The sequence below is a fragment of the Serinus canaria genome, chromosome 2, assembly GCF_022539315.1.
Source record: "Serinus canaria isolate serCan28SL12 chromosome 2, serCan2020, whole genome shotgun sequence".
In the NCBI taxonomy this organism is placed as follows: Eukaryota; Metazoa; Chordata; class Aves; order Passeriformes; family Fringillidae; genus Serinus; species Serinus canaria.
In genome coordinates, this window is record NC_066315.1 from 20371350 (window position 1) to 20384337 (window position 12988).

The following is a 12988-nucleotide window of genomic DNA, read 5'->3' on the forward strand; positions in this document are numbered from 1 at the left end:
TCATTCCAGATTCCTGTCTAATCCCAGTTTACCAATGCTCTCACTGAGGTGCAGCTCTGGTTCCTCTCACCTCAGCACCTGTGCCTTATCTCAGACCTGTGTCCCACCAAGCTCTTGCTCTACCTCTCTCCACTTGATTTCTGCCCAGATTCAATTCCAAAAGTATCCAGCTACATGTTATTTATCTGTATTCTTTTCTACATGCCTCTAGTGATGCTTCCCATTTCAGACTTTTCCACTCTTAGCTGAGTTTGTTGGCAGTTTTACACAAGGCACCAGCTTCTGCTCCAAAAGCCAGCCTAAGGAATCCTCATTGCCACAGCCCTGCTCTTTCCACCGTTGCCCAGCATGAGCTCTTGTACTGCTGGGCTCTGAATTGAAACAAAAACCTCAACTCACATAGAAAGAACTATTTTTAACCCATTTTTTTCCTTTGGTGTGCTCCACAGTGTGCCTTCAGAATCAGCACTGCTCCACCACAGGAGTGTGTGGTAGGTAGACCATGGAAGAGGAAGTGAGAGTTTCATTGCCGCTTTACCACTGAAGCCACTCAGGGCTGCAGCTACATCCTTGGTAGTCTTTGAAGTGTGGGTTGTGGCAGTTCTTGTTTACACTATGGACAAATATGTGGATGTGTAAATCCCCTCAAGTGAAGTCAGGAACCTCTGCAAGACTTGGATTCCTGTCACACATCTAGGAATCTGACCAATAGTTCATCTAAGGTAATGCTATGACTGTCACAAGCAATTGGGTTGGACTCACTATGTTGCTGTTAAGGCCAATCCATACAGGCTCCCTGTGCTTTAATATTTGTAACCACAGGAAGGATTCAGCATAAGGATCCAGGATACTGGCCAGTTCTGCAGACTGGTCCCTGCAGTTCTTCTCTGCTTTTTCCCAGCTCATTTTGTAGTTGATGACTTCGTAGCGGTCATCACCATAATTGTTAAAGCCAAACACCGGAGCTGTGGGTTGGGAGTGTGGCAGGTTGGGGTCTGTAACAAGCAAAAGAACAACCAAAATTCTAACTTTATATTGGCTCAGACTTATAACACTGAGAGAAGATCTAGTATACTGGAATTAAGAGAAACTGCAGTACCAAATTAAAACATATCAAAAAATCCCTGCAGTGATGAAAGCCCTGTGTTCATGTACTGTGACAAAATTTTCTAATACTTGTCAGAATGACTTTTTAGCAGAAGCATCATGCCCAGAAATACACCTGTTAAGAACAGACCTATCTAAATCATATTGTTCCATATGTAGGGCATTAAAGGGAACAATTCTTTCAATTTTCCTATTATTTATTGGCATTTGTTGTATTTTTTAAAAGGAACAGGGTATGATAAACACACCAAGAGAAAGCAGAGGGATGTGACTGACTGCTGCTGCTGAAATTGTCTGAGAAAGAATGTAAAGGAAATAAAGCAGGGCAATTTAAAAAAAAAATAAGGGTTTTTAGTATGCCATTAAAAATTTGGTTTTCGAAGGCAATTCACTTGTTATTGTTGTTATTTACTGGTCTAGTTTTTGAAATAGAAAAAATTGAGATTTTTAAATATAATGTGTGATCATCTTTTTTAAAATAAAATGTGAGATCATCTTGTTAAAATGGTCCATAATGCATGTAATACTGTCATCAATTTCAGTTAGCTTAAGGCAGAATTACAGGAAAGTCACTTTTAGCACCAGTTTGAAATTATCACAATAAATCAGGTCTACTAGAAAATAGTGAAAGAAAACTCACCAGATTTTTTTTGGCAGATGTAACTTTTGCTTCCTTTACACCCTTCATCTTTCCATTTCCCTGCCTGTTCAATAGGGTTCTTCATCAAAAAGACACAATCATCCTACCAGACAAGTGAGATTAAGAAAAAAGATGTGGATAGGGAGGAAGCATTCCTGCTTCTGGAGACACAGACTCATGCATCACATGCAAGCACATACAGAGGAATAATGTGAAGTTCATAAAACTCATACAACCAATGTTCAGGCACATGGTATGGCAATAAGCCTTTCCAACTCAGCCCTAGGAAAGTCTGCCCTTGGATGACAGAGGGAGTTGCAAAGCACAGCCCAGAGGCAGGAGGATGTGTCTGGGGCTGCCTGGGCGTACCTAGCTCTGTGCATGGTGTGTGTGTGCCTGTCTGCAGGCTCCCATGTGTGTGCTGGGTCTGGCCCACAGGTCTCCTTCTGTTTTCCTGGAAGTTTTGGAAAATTGGTCCTCAGCACTGAAGATTACCTGGAAAGCTGAATTCCTCCTTCTGCCCCAGTTCAGGACTAGGAAGCAAAGTGGTCACCACAGCTCAGTAAGGTAGAGGTAGTTTGTCAGAAAAAACCTTTTGTTGGGGAAACTCCCACACCCCTTCTGCTGTGCTTCAGACCCCTTACCTTCCTCCTGTCCTCCCACAGCATGAGAGGATGTGGCTTGGCCTCCTGCAGGGGGAGGCAGTAGCTGTCTCCCCCTTACCTCAGTATAACCTTATGCTATCTCCAAACCCCTTCTGGCACTAGCCCAGGGCTTGTCTGCAAGAGACAGAAGTTGTATGTGCAGTGATTTCTGGAGGGGAATGGTCACAGCCTTCTGCAGAAAGCATAGGCATGTTTGAGATAGGGAAGTCCTGGAGGTCCTAAACCCAGCTCTAGCCTGATGGTAGCTGGACCTCAGAGAACATTTTTCCATTTTTAATTGAATGTGAAGCAAAACTCTTAATGAAAAGAGAAAAACTTGGTAGAGCTAGCATGGGGATATAGAAACAATACTATTGGGCAGTACTCTACATTGGCCATGTCACAATTACTGAGTAACACTATGTCTTACAATTACATTATTGTAACACTATGTCTTACAATTACATTACACAATCACATTATGTCTTACAATTACACACAAAAGGTATAGTGATGCCAGAAGTTTCAAAGCACAGAGAAAGGATTTTTCAAAATGAAGATTAGGGGAAGATAAAAATTAGAAAGGAAGACCCAGACTCCCTCTTTTGAGTATTTCATTCAATGCATTTATCTTGACAGGCTCAGTGCCAAAGACTGTCAATGCTTGTAATTATCTAAGTATTTTCATCAAATCTAAATAACACCCACTGCATCCCGAAATTATATCGTTTATGCTATGGTTAATTTGAATATCCTGATGAGTCACAGTGAAGTGAGGGAAACTGCTCACATGTCTGAGTATTGTATAATTCTTCCAAACCTCTGTCTGGACTCATACAGAACTATGACAAATACAGAAGCTGAAAAAAAGGGTGTAGATACATCTCCCACATGGATACTCTGCTTTTAAAAAGCAATGAGACTAGTAAAAATCTTCATAAAGGAAAAGACAGAAATACAATTGTAGCTACACACATTTTTTTCACCTACCAAAGTTGTAATGTTTAAGTGACAAAGAGAAATTGATGCTTACCATACTATAATAACTTCGGGAACCTTTTGCCCAATTGGTATAGTCTACTGGGCTTCCATCTGTCCACAAGTATGTGTGTTCCTGATTTATGTCATTCAGTCCAATCCAAGCATCTGTTGCAGCATTTTTTAAGAGGGACATAAGGAAAGCTGAAGGGGAAAAAGGAAAATCGTGTAAGGAAGGAAACTGAATGCACTCTTTCCCAATGCTACAGACTTTGGAGTGCCTGAAACCAGGATGATCAGTTTTCTCTTTATAATAAGGTGCCAATCTCATGACAAAAATAAATTTATATATATTAATGGATATTTAGCATCAGTCATCTGAAGTTAAAATTGAAAAATAGTGTATACAAATTCAAGGATGGGCAAATCTTTAATGAAACAGGAATTTATTTGTACACTCTTCTATGTTCATCATCTGAGGAAGGATGGAAAATGTTCTCATATATTACAGAAATTAACATGAGTACACTAAGCCTTGGCATACAGAAATTGAGTCCACTGAGTGTGCACTCCCTTTTCTTCTTTGGTTAATTCTTTTTTATCCTGACTTAATAACTTAATTTCTAAACAAGCATAACACAAAATAAACCTTACTTAGTAACCAAGTACATATGAACCAAATATGTATAAATTTGTGGAATATCAGATGGTGCTCTCCTTTGTTCCTGCCAAGACTGACTTTCCACTGAAAAAATCTCCTTCCTCTGCTGCAAAAAGGAAATTTAAACTGCTAGCACTGATGAAGTGAGGTAGGAGATCCATGTGCATCCCTTAGTACCTGAGGCAGCACATCTCCCAAGCACACATGAGGCCTCTTAAAACATTTGCAACATGCTGAGCAGCAAGACCAGCAGGTGCTGAGGTTCCAGCAGAACAAGGGGAACAGGGGGAAGCTGGAACTCCAGCACTGGAGCCTTTTGCTGTCTGAGGATGTTTCCTCCACAGCCACCCACAGCATCTGGCTCAGCAGCTGGGTGCCCAGTGATTTGGGTTTGGATATTACTCCTTTTGTGTGCCATTTTGGCATAGAATCATAGAATCATAGATTGACCAGAGTTGGATGTGATCTCAAGGATCAGCTAGTTTCTTAAAAAAAATTTTTGAAAAGTGGACATTTAATTATATGAAACGCCTCTAACAAAAAAAAAAATTATTTCAGCAGTAGGTCCTATATTAACATCCAAACTATGATTTTAATACTTAATCAAGACACTAAAACCTGTGCAAGCATTTTTCCATAGGTGCAATTTCTCATTCAACACAAATTTGTATTAATATGGAATGAATAACTGCATATATGGCAGAAGCTCTAACACATTTTTAAATTTTTTTATCAGAAATTACATGGTGTGTCATCATTGTCAAAACATTGGTATGCTTTACCTTGCTCTTCCTTTTTTGATATAGTAGCCAGATTTCCCCCAAGATCAATGCAGTTGTTTCGTGCAGCATGCCACGTCAACGTGTCATTTTCATTAAAGCCAAAGATTTGAAAACACTGAAAAAGAGAAGTGTGCCAAACCTGAATCTAGATGCTGTTTTAATTTCTGATGAAAGCATCTCTGTTTTTAACAAACAAAATAAACTGGGTATTTTATATTAAAGGGGAGGTTAGCTAATTTAACAGTACTTTCAAGCTTGTCTTTAGGTTTAAATGACAGAGAAGATCTGTACTAGAAAAGGAGTATAAAGCCCAATATTTTGGCATATACTTAAAAGAAGGGACATTTCAGTCTACTGATATCAGCAGAAATTGCATTAAACCTTCTGAGCATAATTCTGAGATGTGACCATGAGAGGAATGCTGAAGAAGACCTCAGAAAACAAAAAAGGATAAGATATATTGCTAAAGCAAAATATTTCATCTTCTGTTGCCCTATTTGTCAAACAGGATTTGGTTCTCACAGGAAAATCACAGAGAGAAAATTATTCTGACATTGTAAAAAAAGCCATGAATTTATCTTTTCTTGTAATATGATCTTGTGAGGTGTAAATCATTAGACAGCTTTGTCAGAGTCAAGAAATCCAAACGTGCTGCCTAAAGCATGCAACTGAAAAGTTAAGCAGTTAATTTGTGGAAAAATTGAGGAAAATAGAAGGTGGGCAGAAGTGGTATATAAACACTAAGGGAAGAGTTAAGAGAAGAGACTTTGAAGCTCCTCTTCCAGGAGTTGAGGAAGAGAGAGAGATTTTAGCTTGAGAGAGCATCATGAAATGGAAGACACTGAGTTTGTGACTTTTACGTAGGACTGAGAGAGAGAAGGAAAAGGAAGACATCAGCCAGTGGATCTCAAACAAAGGATCTTTATCAAACTGAAATATTTTTGCTCAACCAAATTTGTCATGGCTAAAAGCCCTGCATTGGAAAACTGATTCAAAGATTTTTTCATTCTGCTCTGTTAAAAATATAATACATTGGCATTTCATACTGCACCTTGTTATCAAAGAGGAGCCAGCCTTCCATACACCCACCCTTTGGTGGTGGCGAAGTGGGAGCAGCAGTTGGACGAACAGTATTGTTAAGCCTTTCACAGATGAATAATTCAACACTGCCACAGTTGATATCATTCCAGGTACCTGAAAGAAACTTGGAATTATAACAAAACAAAACAAAACAAAACAAAACGCAAACAAGACTGAGATTAAAAGTGTCCTTTCCTAAAGAAAATCCATTGTAGGAGGTAAAACTGGTTACAGCATTTCTATTTCTCTCCCCCAGGAACAATAAGTCATTGTATGTCTGTTTCTTCAAAATATTCACATTTCCAGCAAAATTTAGAATGTAAATAATTTGTCTAGAAACAGAGATATTTCAATATTGCAAAACCATTGCATTGACAGAGGGGAGTTTTAGTTCAAATGCTTAAAACCTCTGAGATCTGTAAAGTCTCTGGAATGGCTCTGTCTATATAAGGCACCCAGTCCTGGGTACCTTCCTACCTGAGCTTCTCACAGTCCTAGAGTTTTCTGGTTTATTTTCTGCCTGTTGGAGTGGGGTTGAAGATGATAACATTAAAATCATCATCCCCATTTTACAGATCAGGAATGAATAAGAAAATTACATATGTTTCATTGGCTGCAGACATTTGCAGGTAACTACCTACAGCAGAATTTTCCACCCCTAATGTTTAATGGATGGAGGTGTTGTCACTTTAATTCAGAAAAGTTAAGGACATGACTCATCTTATCTGAAAGAAGGTTTCCAAAGCAGGACATAATATTTACTCCCCAAAATTGTCCATATCCTTCCATTCACCTCTAAGAGAGCCTTGGAAAATCACCTCAGCTATAGATTTTGAGACCAGAAATGTTTAAAAGCAGAAGAGATTTACAGATCCAAAAAAGACTAAGTTTTTGGCTAGTAAAAACACAATTGCTTCCAGTCCTCTGTATTAATGGATATTAAAGAATATTTTCTTTAATTTAAATATTGTATAAAATTGCTTAATAATAATCCAAGCACCCACCTGTATGGGTATACATGACCACACAGTTTTCATCATTATTTGCAAAATTGGGTTCATTTGGAGCCCAGGCAACATAGTTCACTGATGTTCCATCCATCCACCTGAAAGAAGCAATTTGAGGGAATTATAATTCTAAGTTGAGTTAGTTAATATTTCTTTACAAAGGATACATTTGAGTTTTGTGTTTTAAGTTTCCTGCATCATAGCTTACAAGCAGATGCTGTTTCTCTGTTAAAAGGAAAGAAAGACCTTCCACTTGGAATTTGGGAAAAATATTTTCATATCAACTGCCTACAGTGTTGACTCAGACCAGGTCTGAACAAATCATCTTTGCTGGTGGTCCAAACTTGTCTTGGTCTCTCAACACTGATAGTGTGCTGGAAATGCACCAGTCTAGGACTGGACCTGGATTTCTCTGGAGTGCAGAAACAGACACTTGAGCTCATTCTAACAATTTCCTGGGTCAAAAGCAATAATATAAGATCTTATAAGGTGAGAAAGAGTCTTGAACCATATACTGTGAGCCACATGGAACCATTTTGTTAAGCATAGGAAATCTTTCATGTTATTTACCTATTTGTTTGGGGTTTTTTTCCAATTATGCATCAATCGTTTCCTAGCTTGGTGATTTACAAATTTATTTTCAAAAAGTAGCCCAGAAAAAAGTGAAAAGGCCTCAATGTGCTGAAGTCAAGTGATGAATCAGACAAGACAGACAATCCTCCAGGACAATTCAATGTTCTTTCAGTTTTGGAGACTGAGTAAATGCATGGATGCTTTTGGAAGTAAATTACAGATTAGGAGTTCATCAGGATGCCTAGTTGCTTGCAAGCCTCCTGAGCCAAATTAGAAAAACCAGTACATAATAAACCAGGAGAAAGCATACAAAGCAAATAGTGGCACCTTCATCCAACAGGGAAGAGAATGAAATTAGCGAGGGAAAAAGGAAGGACTGGGAAAACAATCATCTGAGCAGGGAATGTGATGTAGAAAGCAGAATCTCCAGGAGCTGAGACTACAGTCTCTGTGGTTTGTGGCCAGCAAAGGCAACCTATGGCAACAGAAGGAAGACTAAAATGAAGAGGCTGAGACTCATCTGACCAAGCTTTGAATCCCAGAATAATGCGCTAGAAAAACATGCCATGGGAGAGAAGATTGCCACAGGAGATATGTCTGCAACACATCCAAGGCTCCAGGGGACATTTAAGACAATTCCAGGGCACTTTGTTTCCAAAGTTTGTAGAAGAGTAACGACTCCATGTCACGTGAGGCTGTCCTGCCCTGAGCTCCAAAAGTACAACTACCTGAAAAACCAGGCAAGGGCTATCCAGGATTGATATTTCACCTCTAAAACCCACTTTGGTGCCTCTCACTGCAGGTTTCTAGGGTTCTTTTTCTTTGATCACTTCAGCATTAATACCTACAAGTACTGTCTGGAATATGCTGGAGACCTCCAACCAATTTTTTCTTTCATCTAACAAAGAAAAGAGGATAATGCCTCACTTACTGTGATACATCTCAGCCTCTGAACACAAAAGCAGAGTAAAGAACTAAAAGTGCTAGAAATAGATAGTGGAAATGTGATGGGAGAAGTGCTTTGCTGAGGAGCAGAATCCCATTTTAAAACTTTATGTGAGGATCTAAACCTGTCTACAGGTTGTGTTAGTCACTGAATTTCAACTGTCTCCTAGAGCCAACCATGTCAAATGTGAGTACATTATGAGTCAGAAAAAATTAATTTGTTTTTGCTTACCGGAACGTTCTGTCAAGGCTCACACTTAAGCCAATGTAGAAGTTGTTCCCCCAGTCTTTATAGAAAATCTAAAACAAACAAATAAATTTACTTAGCTGTAATAAAACAGACTTCAAATAAAATGTTTTAAAAAGTTCCAAAAATGCTGTAGTTTCTGTTGTTCAATTACATAGTACGTAATGGGCAGGGATTTGCTAAAATTATGTGCCCCAACTGCAAAATGCAAAATTTTCCTCCAATTTTCAGTACATAACTAGGGGAAAAGAAAAAAAAAACCTAACACAAAACCAAAAACAAAAAGAACAACAACCCAAAAAAAGGTGCAAATTATCTGAAAAAGAAATGGAGAAAAAAAGCTATGTTAAGAAGGCAAGAATGACCTCTTAAGCAGGCTTATAACAATATTTTTGAGAGTTTTAGAAAAACATTGTGAGAATTTGCTGAAAGGCTCACAGTTAATCATGGGGGTTGTTCTTAATGGTGTGTAGGAAAGAATGTAATAAAATTTGATTTTATTTTATTCCAAAACAGTATATCATCACCAGGCCATTCCTTTGCTTTAAGACAATATCCTAACTTAAACCTTTTGCTGCAAATATGAAATCTAGTTTGACAAAGAGCTTTTATTGAATTCTGTGAAAAGAATAAGTTAGAAAAAAACATAATTAGTAATTGCAGTTTTCAGCTAAACAGAGCAAAGTCTTTGAAAGTTGCACCCTGAGAGCATTCTTGAAAGGAAGCTGAGGATTTGTCTATGTATAGCAAGTTATGAAAATAATTATTATAATAAAGCTTTTAAGTAGATAAGCTGATGAAAGGATGAAAGGTGGAACTGATTTTTTTTTTTTTTATGGGGACCGCTTTCTAATATTTCACAAACTAGCTGAAAAAATGTGCAGGAAATGGTGCATTTTTCAAGCAAACATGTTTCTTACATATTTCCAAAGAAAATTTTTTTCAGTTTCACTCTCAATGACAACAAGGTCACCACCATTCTTCTTGCAAAAGCCTCTGGCTCTTTCCATAGACATCGATTCTTGGCTGAAGTAGTATTCCTTGTGTTTGTATGTTATCCAGTCATCTTCACCAACAACATATTCATAATCTGCAAATGAAAACATTAATTACCTGTAATAGAAATCAACTTCATTACATGTTAATTAAATTTTTTTCATTGGGAGCACAAGACTTACTGAATGTGGAATTAGGCTCTGGTTTCGGTGAGGTTCCTGCAATAGAAATCAATATTTGAGTATATTATGTTTCTCAGCTCTCTCTCAATTATATTTTCACAATAGTCAACATTTTAATTACAAATATTAATCTTAAGGGTTACTTAGTGTATGCTTATTTTTGTCACAGAATTTCTCAGAGTATCTGAAAAAAAAGGGCTACATTCAGCAAACAGCATGTTAGAGCTCATCATAAGTTAAGCTTACAGAAACTGCCCAACTTTAGGCTGTTGTGTTCCTCTCTTCCCCAACATACTGCATATACCTTCCAAATATGCCAGTGAATTTCATGGATTAATTAATAGTTTTGAACTTTACTGAAATTATACATATAAACTGTTTTATTGAGATTGGTGGCACAGCTGTCTCTAACACATGCAGATAGTGTGATCTGACCTGGGAAGGATGTTCTTATCTACCTCTAAAAGTTGCTAAAGAGAGAAAGTTCTCTTACCTTTTTTAATTTGGCAAACAAAGTCCAGCATGTGTTCACAAAATAAATCATTCCAGTTCATATTGAGATAGCCAGTAAACACGCCACATTTTTCATTCCCATCATAATTGTTTGGTTCTCCATGTGACCATTTTTCAAAATTTACCTGGAGGGAAAACACAACTTTGTTACTATTTTACTTTTAAAAGGAAACAATCATTCTGTTAAAGAAGAACGTACTTGATTCGATTTCATGGTTCATCTTGCTTTGTTATGCCAGACCTTTTAAGGAGAAGTCCATGACATTTGAATAGAACAATAATTAATCTGTGTGTTTATAAGCCATGTTAGTAAACCAGAAGTTCTTGCCCCATTTGTTACCAGGAGAGTTGATGTTCTCCTGTCGAGCTCTAAAAAGAAATATGTTCTTTGATTTTTGGGTTGTTTGCCCTGCTCAGATGTTCCAACCAAGGCAATCCATTGGTGCTGCCACATAGCCTTGGGCCTGGCAGATCTTGATCTACTTAAGACAATGAGGGCAGCAAAGCTGAGCTGGTGTAGATGTAACAAATTATTTATTGCAGCAAATGACAAATGGGAATATAGAGATTAACACAATCAGACTTGCTTGAAACAGGAGCTAGACTCCATCACCTTTCATTACTGTAAATGCTGTATTTTTATCTACAACTATGAACTATCAGAAGATTTAACACTAATTCATACAAAGGAATCAGGTACTAAAGACTTAAGGTTACTTGTATTTTATGTAGGAGTTATGAGAGCTTTCTGACAAGAGAGACATAAAAAAAGAGTCAAAAGCTGGAAAAACAAATTATTTACTCACTGGTGAGCCATCACTCCATGTAAATCCACTATCAGAGTCCAAGGCACTTAAACCCATCCAGTAAGAATAGTGAATATAACCTCTGTCTCTGAATGATTACAATTAGAGAGAATCAGACACACCATGAAACAGAGAAGGGGAATGTGTAGCATTATATTATTGTCAGCACATTTGATACTCTAAGTATAATTTGAGACAATCATATAAAGTAATCATTCAATTGTTATATGGGGAAAAACAGCCTGGCACTACATGTGCCAGGAAGCAGGGAAACAGAACTTCATGGGAAAGATCACAAATGCCATAAGTCCACAAAAACTGAGTTAAAAGAAAATATATTTAAAGGTCTTGGTTCTACTAAGTACTTAGGCTTTCAAATTCAGATCTGCCTGCACTTATGGATTTGATTTAAACTTATATACAAGTATATCAATAGGTCAGGCTTTTCTTAGTCTTCCAATTTTCCCCCTTACTTAAGATAGGAAAGCAGCTCAAAACATACTTTTAATCAAGAGTATTTTATCTACTGATCAGCTACAAATGAGATGAGAAAATCTGTTTTATCTCTTTGAATTAACTTCAGTTAAAACCAATTTTGATGATACTTCTCTCAATTTTGTTTATGTTCAGGCAACTTTAGTGCATGGCACCACCTTCCCAGACGCGTGTCAAGAAAACTTTTTGCTCACCTCTTTTTACTCATTTTTTTTCCTGCCACTTTTTCTACCATCTTTGTAAAGTAGAAATTGATCACCAGAAATCCTTTATGTCTTTCAGAGAGGCATTTTTAAAAGTTTTTTTTTATCTTCTATTTAAATGATGGACTTTGCAAATACTTACAGTCTAGCTATCAGGTTTTGTTCTTCTTCACTGTGGATACATGCAAGATCTCCTCCAATAGTTCTGCAAAAATCTCTTGCTTCAAACCACGTTTGCATTTTTTCCCTTCCTCCCTGAAAAATCTACAGGAAGTGGGCAATTAAATACTGTATTGTATTGGATATTACAGATATTTAAAAACACAAATATGGACTTCTGTCTTACTTCTGATCTTCTGGTCTCATTCTATTTTCTGACTATTTATTGGTTTAAACATTCAACCTGTGGCTGTCTATCAAATTTGATTATTGCTTTTCCTGTCACCTCAGAGTTCCTGCGGCTCCAAACTTCATATACATACAGCTTTTCCCAACATTTCCCAACCATACCACTTGGGGATGGCTGGAGACATGCTACCACAGACTGTCTGTCAAATAGGCAGGGTAAAATCCAACTTCTATGCATGAACAAAACATATTCATGTTTAAATGGCAAACATTTGCATTCAGAAATGAAACACCTACTTTGAAGCAGAAGCTGCTCTGAGAAACAGACTGCCATCCCTCTGGGCAAAACAGGAGAGGGGATGTTGTTGGAGGAGGAGGAGGGGGAGTGATTCCTTCCACCAGCTGCTTGCAGAGAAACGTGTTTGTCTCTTCACAGTTCAAAATATCCCATAATCCAGCTGAACGCCCTGTTGCCATGGCCACGCAGCCTGACTCCTCTCCTTCATAAAACATAAAGTTGTTAAATCTTATTGATGACTACATCTTCTCAAAATATCTGCTGCTTATTTAGGAGTAACCTGTTCCTGCTGTGTTTGGATACCAGTAGCTCACAAGAACTCATATGCCTTTCTATTAATCATTAAAAGATTTTTGTAATGTAAGTTTCTTGTATCTTATGCTAGGAGTTACTTAAAAACACCCATCAAACAACAAAAACCTAATGATACCAACCGACTTGTGCAGTCCCAAGTGATCTTCTAGACGGAGTTACCAGAATCCC

General features: G+C 37.7%; 1 protein-coding gene across 2 annotated transcripts in view; it reads right to left on the bottom strand.

Annotated features, from left to right (window-relative positions):
- LOC103812786 (macrophage mannose receptor 1-like) overlaps positions 1-12988 on the bottom strand; it is a 32379-nt gene that overhangs the window by 9068 nt on the left and 10323 nt on the right. For both annotated transcript variants that reach the window (XM_009085910.4, XM_050971819.1), the window contains exons 12-24: positions 12505-12707; positions 12002-12123; positions 11162-11249; positions 10336-10480; positions 9843-9878; positions 9585-9754; positions 8650-8717; positions 6897-6997; positions 5864-6006; positions 4813-4927; positions 3425-3573; positions 1748-1850; positions 763-995 (exon numbers count right to left, since the gene is read on the bottom strand). In XM_009085910.4, the coding sequence (XP_009084158.2) occupies positions 763-995; positions 1748-1850; positions 3425-3573; positions 4813-4927; positions 5864-6006; positions 6897-6997; positions 8650-8717; positions 9585-9754; positions 9843-9878; positions 10336-10480; positions 11162-11249; positions 12002-12123; positions 12505-12707 (1676 nt within the window). The remainder of the gene's footprint in view (positions 1-762; positions 996-1747; positions 1851-3424; positions 3574-4812; positions 4928-5863; positions 6007-6896; positions 6998-8649; positions 8718-9584; positions 9755-9842; positions 9879-10335; positions 10481-11161; positions 11250-12001; positions 12124-12504; positions 12708-12988) is intronic.